This window comes from Emys orbicularis, chromosome 8 (genome assembly GCF_028017835.1).
Source record: "Emys orbicularis isolate rEmyOrb1 chromosome 8, rEmyOrb1.hap1, whole genome shotgun sequence".
Classification (NCBI taxonomy): domain Eukaryota; kingdom Metazoa; phylum Chordata; order Testudines; family Emydidae; genus Emys; species Emys orbicularis.
Window position 1 is genome coordinate 33,782,336 of NC_088690.1, and position 14,061 is coordinate 33,796,396.

Here is a 14,061-nt window from a genome sequence, read left to right on the forward strand (position 1 = left end):
ATTCTTTGACAGACCTGCGGGTGGCTATCTTAAAACAGAAAAACTTCAAAAACAGACTCCAACGAGAGACTGCTGAGCTGGAATTGATATGCAAACTAGACACAATCAACTCAGGGCTAAATAGGGATTGGGAATGGCTGAGCCATTACAAACATTGAATCTATCTCCCCTTGTAAGTATTTTCACACTTGCTTCTTATCAAACTGTCTGTACTGAACCATCTTGATTATCACTTCAAAAGTTTTTTTTCTCTTACTTAATTGGCCTCTCAGAGTTGGTAAGACAACTCCCACCTGTTCATGCTCTCTGTATGTGTGTGTATATATATCTCCTCAATATATGGTTCACTCTATATGCATCCGAAGAAGTGGGTTGTAGCCCACGAAAGCTTATGCTCTAATAAATTTGTTAGTCTCTAAGGTGCCACAAGTACTCCTGTTATTTTTGCGGATACAGACTAACACGGCTGCTACTCTGAAATCTCTCTCTGCAGCCATTCCATCCCCTGCATCGCTTCCTTCCCTCACTTCCAGCATTGGTAGCCTCCCAGCATCAGCAAACTCTTTTCGGTCATCCTCGGCGGTCAACTGGGTGTCTGCAGTGGCTTCAGCGCAGTCAGCCTCTGCAGCCTGGGGCTCCAGCAGCTTCCTGACAGGAGCCTGCAGCACACATCTGCTCTCCTCCTCAGTCGGCCCAGACTGAGTGGAACTGCTCCCTCTTATACTGCAATTCCAGTTGGAGCATGCCCAGCAGGGATGACAGGGTGCAGCTTCCTGGGCCCAGAGCCTGGGGTTAATCCCCTCCATCCCAGTGTGGGGTAGGTATACCCCATCACGTATGGGAACACTGCAAAGTTCATCTTTTTTTCTTGGACTACTGGAAAGGGAATGGGCTCAGGATTGGAGTGTTTGGTAGATATCTATGATGTTTTAAATTTACAGGATAGATGCCCAAATTACAGAATTTATTTTTCTCAATTAAAAACTGATTCTTTAAAAAAAGTACTACAAGAAAGCTTCTGTGATTTATTTTTTGCACTATCTAAATACTGTTTGCTTTTCTTGTTGATTAGTATTCTCTCAGTCACTGAATAGATAAAATGAAGTTTCCACCTCTGGTGTACCTCTATATGATTTCCCCATAAACCTGTTTTTTTATAATCCGTGGGATGATAAGCCAAAAGAACAAGAAAATACATTCTTTTGGTTCTATCCAGCAGTATGCTTGTGGCAAAATTACTTAGTTACCTGCTTTCTATTGTATCTGCACCATTTAACAGCTGTACATATTTCTCTCTTGTACTTAACCTCGTCAAGATAACTGCTGTAGCTGTAGTGTCAAACTGAAAAAAAAAGTACTTTAAGATTTAGCAGGAGACACCTAAAATATGCATTTCATATCTTTGGTAACAATTCAAAATGTATTTTAAAAATGTTATGTTTAACCTGTTGAGGAATGCCAAGGCATCAACAACTGAAAGACAAATCCATTTGCACATTGAACAGTACCTGAACTTTAAAAAAAATAATTGTTTGCATTTGGGCTGGCGCTACTAACCTATTTGCTGTAACACGCATATACTATAGACAGTATTAGGATCAATGAAATTTTGCACAGTTGTTAAACAATACTGTGCATACACAAAAGAGAATCCCACTTATCCTGTGGACAAATACGCATTTGGAAAAATCCATTAACCTCAGTCAAGTGATTTCCACATCCCCCCTCACCCAAGCTGCATGTCACCACCACAATCCTTCTGAATGAGAAGGACTGGAGAGAATTCACTTTGTAGTCGTTCAATGCACTCTGCAGTGCTGGACATTAGTCTTATGATTAGCGAGATTGTCAATTCCTCCCTCAAGTGGGAAGCAGCTCTTAAATGAATGATTATTAAACACAAGCTCAGAAAACCAATTCTTGACACTGATAATCTCATTAATTATTGCCAAATGTTAAAAAGCCTGGAAATGAACCGTTAAGAGATACACCAAGTTCCCTACTGACTTCATTACTCACTATCAAGTTACCGCATGTACTCAGCACCCAACCTTCACTTTCCCTCTTGCTTTGTTCAGAATTGGAAATATAAAGCTAAATGTATATTGTTAATTTTTGTATGGGAATTTTCCAAGTTTTTTAATTTGGATCGGTGTATGTGGTACATATGAAAACAGCCCTGAATCAAATAACTCTTCCTGATTCAGTATAAGAATTTAAGCACATGCTTAAAGTTAGGCATAAGCTTAAGTATCTTTCTGAATCAGGACCTCTAGCAGCAAAATCATGTATCTTTTTTTTAAATGGCCAAAGATAAGAAAGAAGAATTATTTATATGTACAGTAATCGGAGTTCTTAAAGATGTCTTCTCCACATATATATTCCAGTTATTATTTATGTGTGCTCCAGGAGCTTGAAACCGGAGTCTTTTGTCCAGCAGTGTCCATTGGGAGGCACACATGCCCAAAGTGTTCTCATGCCCCTTACCAACAGCATACAGGGCAGAGCAAGCCAACCACCACAGAATTCCAGCTGTACAGGACTCCATAGCACAAGGGAAGGAAGCTGGATTGTGGAATATACTAATGGCCAAATTCTCAAAGAAGTGAAGGTTACTTGTAACTAGAGTTCTTTGAGATGGCTCCGCTTATTCACACTTATGGGTATTGCGCCTCTTAGTGGTGCCTAATAGTAGAACCTTCTCCAAGCAGTGTATGTTAGAATGCTCATGCAACCTTTCCTACTACTCCTCTCCGCATTTCTTAATATTCTGAGGATGAGGCTATAGAAGAGGCTGCAGCGCCCTCTACCACCTGTGTTCCTTCCGCCATCATCCCAGAGATACAGAACAATAGGACCCTAAGGGCACGTCTTCACTACCCGCCGAATCGGCGGGTAGCAATCGGTCTATCAGCGATCGACTTATCGCGTCTAGTGAAGACGCGATAAAATCGATCCCTGATGGCTCTGCCGTCGACTCCGGAAATCCACCGCGGGAAGAGGCGGTAGCGGAGTCGACGGCGGCGCGGCAGCGGTCGACTTGCCGCCGTCCTCACAGCCAGGTAAGTCGACCTAAAATACGCCACTTCAGCTACGCTATTCATGTAGCTGAAGTTGCGTATATTAGGTCGACCCCCCGCTGTAGTGTAGACCTAGCCTAAGAAAGAGCAGAAGACAGGAAGAAAGTGTGAATATGCAGAGCCATTTCAAAGAATTCCAGTTACAAGTAAGTAACCTTCATTTCTTGTTCGAATGGCTCTGTGTATTCCCACTCACGGGTAGTTTTATAAACAGTACTGAAAATAACCTAAAGGAGAGAACAGAGTCCTAACTGAATAGTGACTGAAGCACTGCTGTGACATCTAATGTCTGCCCTGGAAGCCAAATTGAGAGAATAATGTTTACTAAATGTGTGAACATAAAAAATGGTTACTAACCTTTCCACAACTGCTGTTCTTAGAGATGTGTTGCTCATGTCCATTCCAATGTAGGTAGGCATGTGCTCACTCTGAGCATAGCCACTGGAAAGTTTTCCCTCAGAGGTATCCGTTAGGTCGTCTCTGGTGGCCCCTGGAGTCGCACACTCATAGCACCGGTATAAAAGGTCCTGCTGACCCACAACCCCCTCAGTTCCTTCTTGCTGGCCAACTCCAACAGAGGGGTAGGAAGCAAGGTCTTGGAATGGACAGGAGCAACACATCTCAAAGAACAGTTATGGAAAGGTTAGTAACTATTTTTCTTCTTTGAGTGCTTGCTCATGTCCATTTCATGTAGGTGACTCTCTAGCAGTTGCAAATGGAGGATTCAGAGTTTACTGACCTGCTGATTGCAACACCGCGCTGCCAAATCCAGCATCATCTCTAGCCTGTTGGGTGATGGGGTAGTGAAAAGTGAAAGTGTGAACCGACAACTATATTGCAGCTCTACAAACGTTCTGGATAGGAACTTGTGCTACAAATGCTGCCAAAGATGCTTGGGCCCTTGTGGAATGTGCTGTCAGGGCAGCTGGGGCAGGGACCTTTGCCAGGTCATAGCATGTGCTGATGTAGGATGTGATCCACAATGAAATACTCTGGGTTGAGACGGGAAGACCTTTCATCCTGTCTGCACAGGCCACGAATAGTTGAGTAGTTTTCCAAAATGTCTTAGTCCTTTCTATGTAGAAAGCCAGTGCACATCTGATGTCTAGCGAGTGGAACCTCTGTTCTTCTCTGTTGGCATGTGGTTTTGGATAGAAGACCAGTAGGAAGATATCCTGGTTACTATGGAACTGGGAAACCATCTTTGGAAGGAAAGCTGGATGAGGACGCAGTTGGACCTTGTCCTTGAAGAATACCATGTTATGGTGGTTCTGAAGTAAGGGCCCAGATCTCTAAGACACTTCTGGCACAAATAATGTTCACCAGGAAGGTCACCTTCCAGGACAGGTAGAGCAGAGAGTATATTGCCAGTGGCTCAAATGGAGGTCCTGTCAGTTTTGACAATTCCAGGTTGATATCCCTGGGAGGGATTGGTTGCCATACCTGGGGGTACAATCTCTCAAGGTCCTTAAGGAACCAATTACAGATGGTGTTTGAAAACACGGAACGGCCATTCATCCATGGGTGAAAAACTGAGATTACGGACAGATGACCTACTTAGACCTTGTTGTTTTAGGTGTAGTAAGTAGTTCAGAATAAATGCTATTGTTGATAGCATACACAAGACACCCTTCTGCATAGACCAGATCGAGAACCTATTCTTCTTTGCCAGGTAAGTAGCTCTGGTGGATGGCTCTCTGCTCCCTAAAAGTACCTTGCAAACCTGCCCTGAGCATGCTAGCTCTGAGGGCTTCAGCCATGGAGCTTCCAGGCTGTCAGATGAAGGGACTCGAGGTTAAGGTGGCACAGGTTGCCCTAGTCTTAGGAGATCAGGTTTGGATACAGAGGTAGAAGAACTGGCATCTCCAAAGAGAGGTCTAAGAATGTGGCGAACCAATGCTGGCGGGGCCAAGCAGGGCTATCAGGATGACCCACGCTTTGTCCTTTCTGATCCTCAGCAAGACTTTGTGTATTAGAGGAATGGGAGGAAACGCATAGAAGGGATGACCCGTGTAGGGGATAAGGAAGGTGTCTGCGAGAGATCCGGGGCTGTTACCCAGGAGGGAACAGAATTGGAGACACTTCCTGTTGTGCTTTGTCACGAACAGATCTATCTGGGGAGTTCCCCATCTCTGGAAAATGGTGTTCACAACATCTGGACGAATGGAGAAAGATCTGCTGAGGTGATCCGCTAGCTCGTTCTGAGATCTCAGCAGATAGGAGGCCTGGAGGTGGATCGAGTGCGTTATGCAGAATTCCCACAAGCGAAGTGTTTCCTGGCACAGGTGAGAGGAGCATGCTCCTCCCTGCCTATTGATATAAAACATCACCATCATGTTGTCTGTGAGAACAGACACATTCTTGCTCGCCAAATGGGTCTGGAATGCCTGGCATGACAAGCGAACTGCTCTGAGCCCCCAGACATTGATGTGTGTAGCGAGAGCTCTTCCGGAGACCAAAGGCTCTGAGTTCTGAGGGAACCCAGAAGAGCACCCCAGCCTATCACTGAAGCATCTGTAATGAGAGACACAGATGGTTGGGGTCAGCAGGTTTAACCACCAATTGAGAGAGGTGATCACCGACAGGGAACCGTGATAACTGTGTCCAAACAGTGTCAGTTTGACGAGTATACAGACACCAGCCATGCCTGGAGAGGTCTTAGTTGAAGTCTCACATGCTCCACCACTTGCGTGCATGAGGCCATGTGGCCCAGGAGCTTCAAGAAGTTCCTCGCTGAAGTGATGGAGTGATCTCTGAGGTTCTCTATAAGCATCACTATTGCTTGGAACCGTGCTTCTGGGAGGAAAGTTCTGGCTTGGACAGAGTTGAGGATCACCCCGATAAACTCTATCCTCTGAACCAGGGAGAGGGTAGACTTCTGAATGTTTATCAGCAGACCCAAGTCCTGAACGTTGACTGGATTAACTTTGTCAGACTCCACCTGGCCATTGGTCTAACCTCTGACCAGCCAGTCACCAAGGTAATGGTAGACCTGAGCCCCTTGTCTCCTCAGGAAGGCTGCAACGACCGCCATGCACTTCGAGGGGTTGCTGGCAGGCCATATGGGAAAACCGCAAATTGGTAGCGCACGTGGTTCACGATGAACCTGAGGAACCTTCGGTGTTCCTGAAAGATCGAGATATGGAAGCAAGCAAGCATCCTTCAAATCAAGGGTGGTGTACTAGTCCCCAGGATCCACGGAAGGGATAATGGAAGCCAAGGAGACCACGCAGAACTTTGGCTTCTTCATGTATCTGCTGAGCTTTTGCAGGTCCAGAATTGGTCTGAGACTGCCGTTGGCTTTCGGGATAAGGAAATATCAGCAGTAGAATCATCAGTCCTCTAACTCTGGTGGAACCTCTTCCATGGCTCCCACCCTTAGGAGCGACTGCACCTCTTGGGCTAGAAGTAGCTCATGAAAAAGGTCCCTGAAAAGGGATGGGGAGGGTGGGAACAACTGAACTAAAGAGTGTATCCCACTGCTATTATGCTTAGCACCCAGTCGTCTGTTGTAATGCGGGCCCACGCCTGATTGAAATGGGATAAACGGTCCACAAAAACTGGAGGCTGGATCCAAATTCTATCCTGGTATGTCATCCTCAAGCGTCCCATCAAAAGGCCTGCTTGGACCTACCAGAGTGTCGGGGGGGGGGGAGGGGGGAGGAGAGGCGGGGCAAGGCATAGATGTGGATGAGGATGGGGGCAGAGGTCTTCTCCTAAAGCTCCTGCTCCTTTCCCTTTGGTAGTCTTGCCGGGCAGGTGGTGGGAAGAATCGAGCAGCCAGTTGAGGCTTATAATGTTTCCTTGTGGGTGCCAGTGTATAAAGTCCTAGAAACTTCAGAGTGGCTGTAGTGAGTCGGTGTGGCTCCCCACCGCCCCGGAGAGAGATGAGCCCATCCGGAGGCCGGAGTGGGTCGAGCTAGGGAGCTCTGAGCCCACCCCTCAGAGGGTCAGGCGGCGACCCGGAAGTACAAAGGCTCACCCTCAGAGCTCAGTAAGGACCCAGCTGCCGGAGAGGCCAGACGCCTCCAGCCTAGCCCGCGACTGGGAAAACCCCGCGGCCCAAGGCACACTTGCCCAGCGCTCGCTACCCGGAGGAGTTGCCGGACCTGCCCTGCGCTCGCTACCCGGAAGAACCCATGGTGCTGGACCCCCCAGAGGACAACACCCTGACCCAGGTACTACCCGAGGGGGAGTCTGGAAGTAGCCCAGGGGCAGCCGACCCTAGTCTGGCTGCAGCACTACCAGAGCCCATGTCAGTGTGTTGCGGCCAGGATCCCCACTGACACAGCAGTGGGTCTTCTGCCCAACTTGTGGGTGGCAGTCTCCCAGGCCTGTGGAGGCTTGGGCCTACTGTTGTTGCTCAGCCCTGCCTGAGGGCCTGAGCCCCTGACTCACTGTTGCCCCGCCCTGACCCAGGACCTGGACCTATTTCTATTGTATTGTGGTTGCTCAGTCCTGCCTGAGGGCCTGAGCATCGGACTCCTTGTTGCCCCGCCCTGACCCAGGGCCTGGGCTTACGGTGTTTGTTCTAGTTCTGCAAGGGCTGCCGAGGAAGACCCCACAGCCAGACTAATTCCCCCGAACCTTAACTGTGTGTAGGGAGCCGGTGTGGCTCCCCACCGCCCCGGAGGGGGTTGAGCCCCGGCAAACCCTTGTACAGTGGCTCTTGAGTCCTTTAGGCTGTGCAGCTTGGAGTCTGTCTGCTCAGAAAAGGGTGATGTGCCCACAAAAGGAAGGTCCTGCAAGGTCTGTTGGACCTCATGCAGCATGCCCGAGGATTGAAACCATGAGCTTCTGTGCATTGCCACCGCTGAGGCCATAGATTGGACTGCAGAGTCTGCATTATCCAAGGCTGCTTGCAAGGATGCCTTTGCACCAATTTGCCTTTCTCCACAGGAGCTACAAATTCTTGTCTGGACTCTTGAGGTAATAACTCCTTAAATTTCAGCATGGAATCCCAGAAATTAAAATCGTACTTGCCCAGGAATGCCTGCTGATTCATGATCCTGAGCTGGAGGCCCCCTGTTGAACAGCTCTCTCTGCCAAAAAGGTCTAATTGGGGGTTGGCCCCTGTAGCCCGTTTTCCCCCCTCACTGGCTGTTGACACCACCAAAAAGCCCAGTGGTGGATATGTGTAAAAGAAACTCACAACCCTTAGCTGGGATAAAGTATTTGTTTTCGGTTTTCTTTGCTGTTGGCTGAAGAGATGCTGGGGCCTGCCATGATGTCTTGATGGGGTCCATAATGGCCTTGTTAAGGGGCAATGCCACTCTTGATGGGCTGTGACTATTAGAATGTCCACTAGGACTCCCTGATCTCTTCTACTTGGATCTCCAGGTTTTGAGCCCCTCTCTTAAGGAGCTTCTGATGAGCCTTGTAGTCATCCTGGGAGGGTGCTACATCTGCTCCCACCACAGTCTCATGAGGAGAAGAGGAGGAAGCCTGTACTGGTAGGGGGCACTGTTCTTCACACTCAGCACCAGACAGGTCTCAAGGTGCTGGCTCTTGCTATTTGGCACTGGCCTCAGTACTGAAGCCTGGGTCCTGCTCTGAGTGGAGCAGTGGAAGTGCTCTGGACTTAGACACCATGGAGTATGACCTTCTGCAACGAGTCCTCTGCATTGTCCGGAAAGCTCAGGGGTTCCAGAATGGCCACTGAACTGCATCTGCCACTGCCCCGGGGGCCACACTGTGGATGGGATGCCTTGGCTTGGGTCCATGGCAGGATAGTGCTAATTGGAGTGACAGAGTCAGTTCCTGCGAGAGATATATGACTCAGCCTTCGACTCTGTCTCCGAAGACTCCCCTCCTGAAGACAAGGGAGGAGCGGTGCTAATCAGTGCCAGCGAGCAGTGCTGAGAGGGACTGTTTCTCTTTTGAAGACACCTGGGGCCTCAGTGCCGCTGAGGTTGTTTCCCATCAGTGCCACTGCTGTCAGCTCCTGCATAGCTGGAGACGCTGGTACTGGCAGTGTGAGTAGGTCTCTCACTGCGGCAAATGTGTCTGGCGTCGATAGTACTGCCAACAAAGTATCTCCAGTGGCTCTCCTGCGGTGGTGAGTTCATTGGTACGGGACTCAACAGTACCCACTCTGGGGCTGGAGTCAACGGCACTGCACAGGTTGTTGAAGCTGTGGAGTGTCCCAACGCAGGTCGCACTCTCCTAGTGTTTCCCTGCCCCGCTGACCTCGGAGATGGGGATAGACCACTATCAGTCTTCTTCTATTTCTTCCTCGGTACCAGTGATGGAGCGTGGTGCCGAGGTTCTCTCACTGGAGCATTTTTCTTTGGCACCGGAGATGGTGGATGGTGCCAAGGCTCTCGAAAGGTAGAAGGAGCATCTTTTCTCAGTGCCAGTGATGAAGAGCAGCGCTGAGGATCTCAAAGAGTAGCCGGAGCACTCCTTATTGAGACTGAAGTGCTTGGTGCCAAGTCTGAGTGGTCCGGTGCCGATGGAGGCCTTAGCGCTGCCTCCATTAGGATAAATCTCAGTCTGGAGTCTGTATCCTTTTTGGTGCAGGGCCTGAAGTCTTTACAGATCTTACAACGTTCTTATATGTGAGCTTCCCCCAGTCACTTAAGGCAACTGGAATGGGTGTCACTCACAGGCATAGGCTTGTGGCATGAGGCACAAGACTTAAAACCTGGAGACCAAGGCATGCCCCAGCACCAGGCAGAGACTAACTCCACTAATCTATCTAATAACAGAAATTTAACTACTAACAACAAGAGATAACTATATACAATATAGGGTTGAAAAAGTCCACTCAGGGTGTACTTGCAGATTGCAAGGATAAGGTAGTTCCAGCGACGGTCACAGGCAGTAAGAAGGAACTGAGAGGGCTGTGGCTCCTGGCAGGACCCTTTATACTGGTCCTAGGAGCATGCAACTCCAGGGGGCAGCAGAGCTGACCTGATGGATACCACTGAGGGAAAATTTTCCAGTGGCAGTACTCGGGGCAAGCACACACCTACCTAATGGAATGGACATGAGCAAGCACTTGATGAAAAACTCCACGTTGCAGCCCTGGAAATTTCAGTAACAGGGACTTGCTTAAGGCAAGCAAAAGAGGCTGCCACAGCTCTGGTAGAATGAGATCATACCATCATAGGTACAGGAATTTCTGCTAATGTGTAACATTCAACAATACATTTTTTAATCCATTTAGAAACAGTTTATGGCAGTGGATTTCAATCTTTTTAAATTTGCAGACCTCTTAAAAGTTTCTAATGGAGGTGTGGACCCCTTTGGAAACTGGGGGTCTGCAGAACACAGGTTGAAAACCAGTGGTTTAGGGAGACACAATATGACCCATGTGATTTTTAGCATAAAACACAAATGATCTAGATAATTTTCAAAAACTTTTAGTTCTATTTAAATAATATGCAAGAGCTCTGTGATGTCCTTCTCAGTACTACACACACTATTCCAAATGAAGCTGCACAATTTATATAAAAGGTATTATAATATTTGCCATATTATTCAACTTTCCATTCCTTAGGCAATCTAACATCTTGCTTTTTGGACTACAGTTGCACACAGATCAATGGAGATCTCCATTGATCTGTCTACAGTGTCACACAGTTCTCTTTGTTCAGTATTATTTTAACTCAATAATTCACTTACAAATAAATCTTTAAAAAGCAAATGCTATCCCTTAAGTTGTGGGTATTTTTTATTTATTTGTCAAGTGTAGACTGTAGCTTTTACTAAGCCAAATTTAGAAAGCATTAATATAAAATACACAGTTAACTTACTTGAGGCCTCCCTGCTCTCCCAATCATTTGCAGAATATCTGTTTCACTGTATTCTTGAAACATTCCTCCAACATAGTGCATTGTAGATTTTATAACTACCAGGTGTGCGGGTAAATTTACTCCCATAGCTAAGGTACTAGTAGTAACTGAATCAGATTAAAGCATATTAATTTAATAATAAACAGTATTCGGTATACTAGCAAGATTTTAAATAAAGCAGCAAATATATGGTCCAATCCTGTGAGGTGCTAAGCACTCTCAACTCTAATGAAATCAATGGGAGGAAAGGGCACTGAAGAGCTCATAGGGCCCATAATCTGTATATACATTCATATGCAGTATTTCAGTGTATCTGATCATGATTTCTGTGTTGTCAAATGCTCCCTTAAAAACTAAATATAGCCAACATATTTGTATTTAAATATTTGTTAACATTTACAGGTAAATCAGGGTCCAGTCTTTCATTCCTCGTGCACCAAAATCACATTGAAGTAATTGCTAATCATTCAATACAAATAGTTCAGGAACTGTTTGAATATAGCCATTACTTCATCCTGTTTTGTAGTGACTGTATACTTAAGGACAGTTTTCGGGTCTTTTAATTTGCCTGTAAAGTGACATGCACATCTATAGTACTAAAATAATTCTCATAATAATGTATTTTTCATGACCCACCAGTCTCAAACTCCAGGACCACAAGGTTCATTAGAGCAGTGGCAGATTAGCCACTGGGCCTGTACGGGACCCTGGAAAAATGGGGGTCCCCACGCTCCTGCTGGGGAATGGGGTTGGGATGCAGGGACTTGCCACGTTCCGCTCGCCCACTGCTACTGCTGGGGAGCAGGGGAAGCCCCCACGCCCCAACCCTGCTCCCCAGCAGGAATGTCAGGCAGGCGGAGCGGGGCAAGCCCCCACACCCCAACTCCACTTCCCCAGAAGAAGTGCGTGGGGGGGACGACTGCAGGCAGAAGGGGCGGGGAGGGGCCACCACTTGCTCTGGCCCAGGGCCCTAGGCCCCACAAAAGCTTAATCCACCTCTGCATAGGAGCAACCAGGCTCCAACCCTCCACATGGTAGTATTCTAGCAACAGCCTACTTGAGAACCATGAAGCTCACCCCCATTGGTGAGATTCTGCCCCTAAGGTCTGATTTGTGGAGTCCCCAAGTGGCTATTTGGCCCACTGTCCCTACTTAAGCCAGCAACAGGAAGCCATCTGAACAACAAGGCTCCACCCCCTTGCTTTGTCCCAATCCCCACTATCTACTCGTGCTTCCCCAGCTTGATCTCCTGTCAGTCTGACCTGCTTAACTCCTGGCACCTGACTGGTGGTTCCTGACCTCCATTTTGTCCCCTGCTCCTGACTCCCTGGTGTAAGGGACCAGAGTGTAGGCAGTCTTGCCTAGCAATCACAGCTGGGGTGGGGTCCACATGTCAAGGATGGAAGTCAATGAACAGGGATCAGAGGAATCGCTACAGCTGGGTTCATTAAGCAAGAGTCAGGGTCAGGCTAGAATCAGAGACCAGAGATCAGAAGATGAGGTGAAGTCTGGAGTTGCAGCAGGCCAGAAGTCTGTGTGGTTGCCCAGACAACTTCCTGAGGCACCTACCTGGGTTAAATAGTGCACTTCATCAATCAGAGGGCTGCAGGGTACTCTCACTCTGGGTCATTTGGGAGGTACTTCCTGTGATGCCTACTTTCCACAATGCTCCCTGGATGTGGCTCTGCAAGCCTTCCCAGTGGTACTGTGGGAATGTCAGCTATCCCAGGATCTGCAGACCTAGGTTCTAGTCCACGGATCCTTACATCTGGTATCCGGACCCAACCTGACTCTAGTTCCCAACTCGTGTTCTGATCTCTAGTTTGTCTCCTGATTCTGATCTCCCAGTGTCCCAACTCAACTGATTCTTGACTCCTGTCTTGTAACTGAAGACTTTAGGGTCTGACTACTATGTCTGGCCACCCATCACACAGCGTCAAACACAAAAGACATATTAGTAAATCCAGAGGTGAAAATAAGCCCTGCCCCTTCTGCCCGAGGCCCCACCCCTTCCAGGGCCCAGAGCTGCCCCCCATCTTGCCCAGGAGCCTGGCTGCCCTGTGTACCGGTAAGTCTTTTAAGTTACTTTCACCCCTGAGTAAATCACAAGTGTGTTGATTTACTTGAAGAATCTGGTCATATTTAGATAATATTTTTCACATGTTCAATCCATTTTCTTTAAGAAGAATAGGATAACATGATTAGAACTAAAGAGTTGGCTTTCCATTTTCAACTGGTATTATTCTTCCTCAATGAAGAAGTCATATTCTGACCAGAATTTATTTTTGAAGGGAAAAGAAAAACTGAAGTTAATGGGACTTAGGAATGCAGGATCAAACCCTAAAGTACAGGCCCAGTCATGCAGCCTCACGTGAGTATTAGTATCATTTATACTGTAGTAGCACGTAAAATGTCCTAAATACTTATTGAAACAAATTGACCTACTCGTATACAGGCTGCAGAACCATACTCTCTATCATCATGGATTTCATGTCATAAAAATAAGTGAAAGAATCATAACGTTTACTTTTTCCAAATACGAATCTCCTCACTATATTTAAAAAGAAAAAATATAGTAACAACATTTTGACTTTCAAATGTTTAAGTTTACTTACAAAGTACTGGTAAGTCTCCCCTGGTAAAAGCTCCTTCAATTATTTTTCTATCAGATAGTTCCATACCAGCATGATGATAAGCCACACCACACATTAAAAGATCTGAAAAAGAAATATTATATCCATTGCCTTTACTATCTTTCGTCAAGCAAATATTATTAATTCATGTTGGCAAAAATTAGCATTGTTGTACATGGGTGCCAGGTTTGTATAATTTTTGGTGGTTCCCAGAACGGGTCCACGCAGAGCCATCCCATCCATAGGATGGACCGGGGCAACCGCCCTGGGCCCCGTGCTTTGGGGGTCTCCGCGCTTCACAGGGATGCAGGGTCCATGGTAGCCTGGGGAATTAGTGGGGGGCCTGGCACTGACAGCAGCAAGCAACCCAGCCACAGCCCGCCCCTGCTCTGCCCCCTCCCTGTCCCCATTCCACCCCTTCCCCCAAGCCCCTGCCCCGCCTCTTTCCAGCTTCCACCCCCTCCCCCGAGCAACACCGGGAGCCGGTGGGGCGGAGCGGAGTGGGATGGGGTGGGCTGGGGCCGGGTCGTTCGCTAACCCCCCAGGCCA

The 14,061-nt window shown here is 47.5% G+C and overlaps 1 protein-coding gene across 1 annotated transcript in view; it reads right to left on the minus strand.

The window, feature by feature from the left end:
• HFM1 (helicase for meiosis 1) overlaps window positions 1-14,061 on the minus strand; it is a 99,930-nt gene that overhangs the window by 46,655 nt on the left and 39,214 nt on the right. Inside the window, exons 12-14 of the mRNA XM_065409361.1 lie at window positions 13,495-13,596; window positions 10,841-10,986; window positions 1,248-1,342 (exon numbers count right to left, since the gene is read on the minus strand). Of these exons, the coding sequence (XP_065265433.1) occupies window positions 1,248-1,342; window positions 10,841-10,986; window positions 13,495-13,596 (343 nt within the window). The remainder of the gene's footprint in view (window positions 1-1,247; window positions 1,343-10,840; window positions 10,987-13,494; window positions 13,597-14,061) is intronic.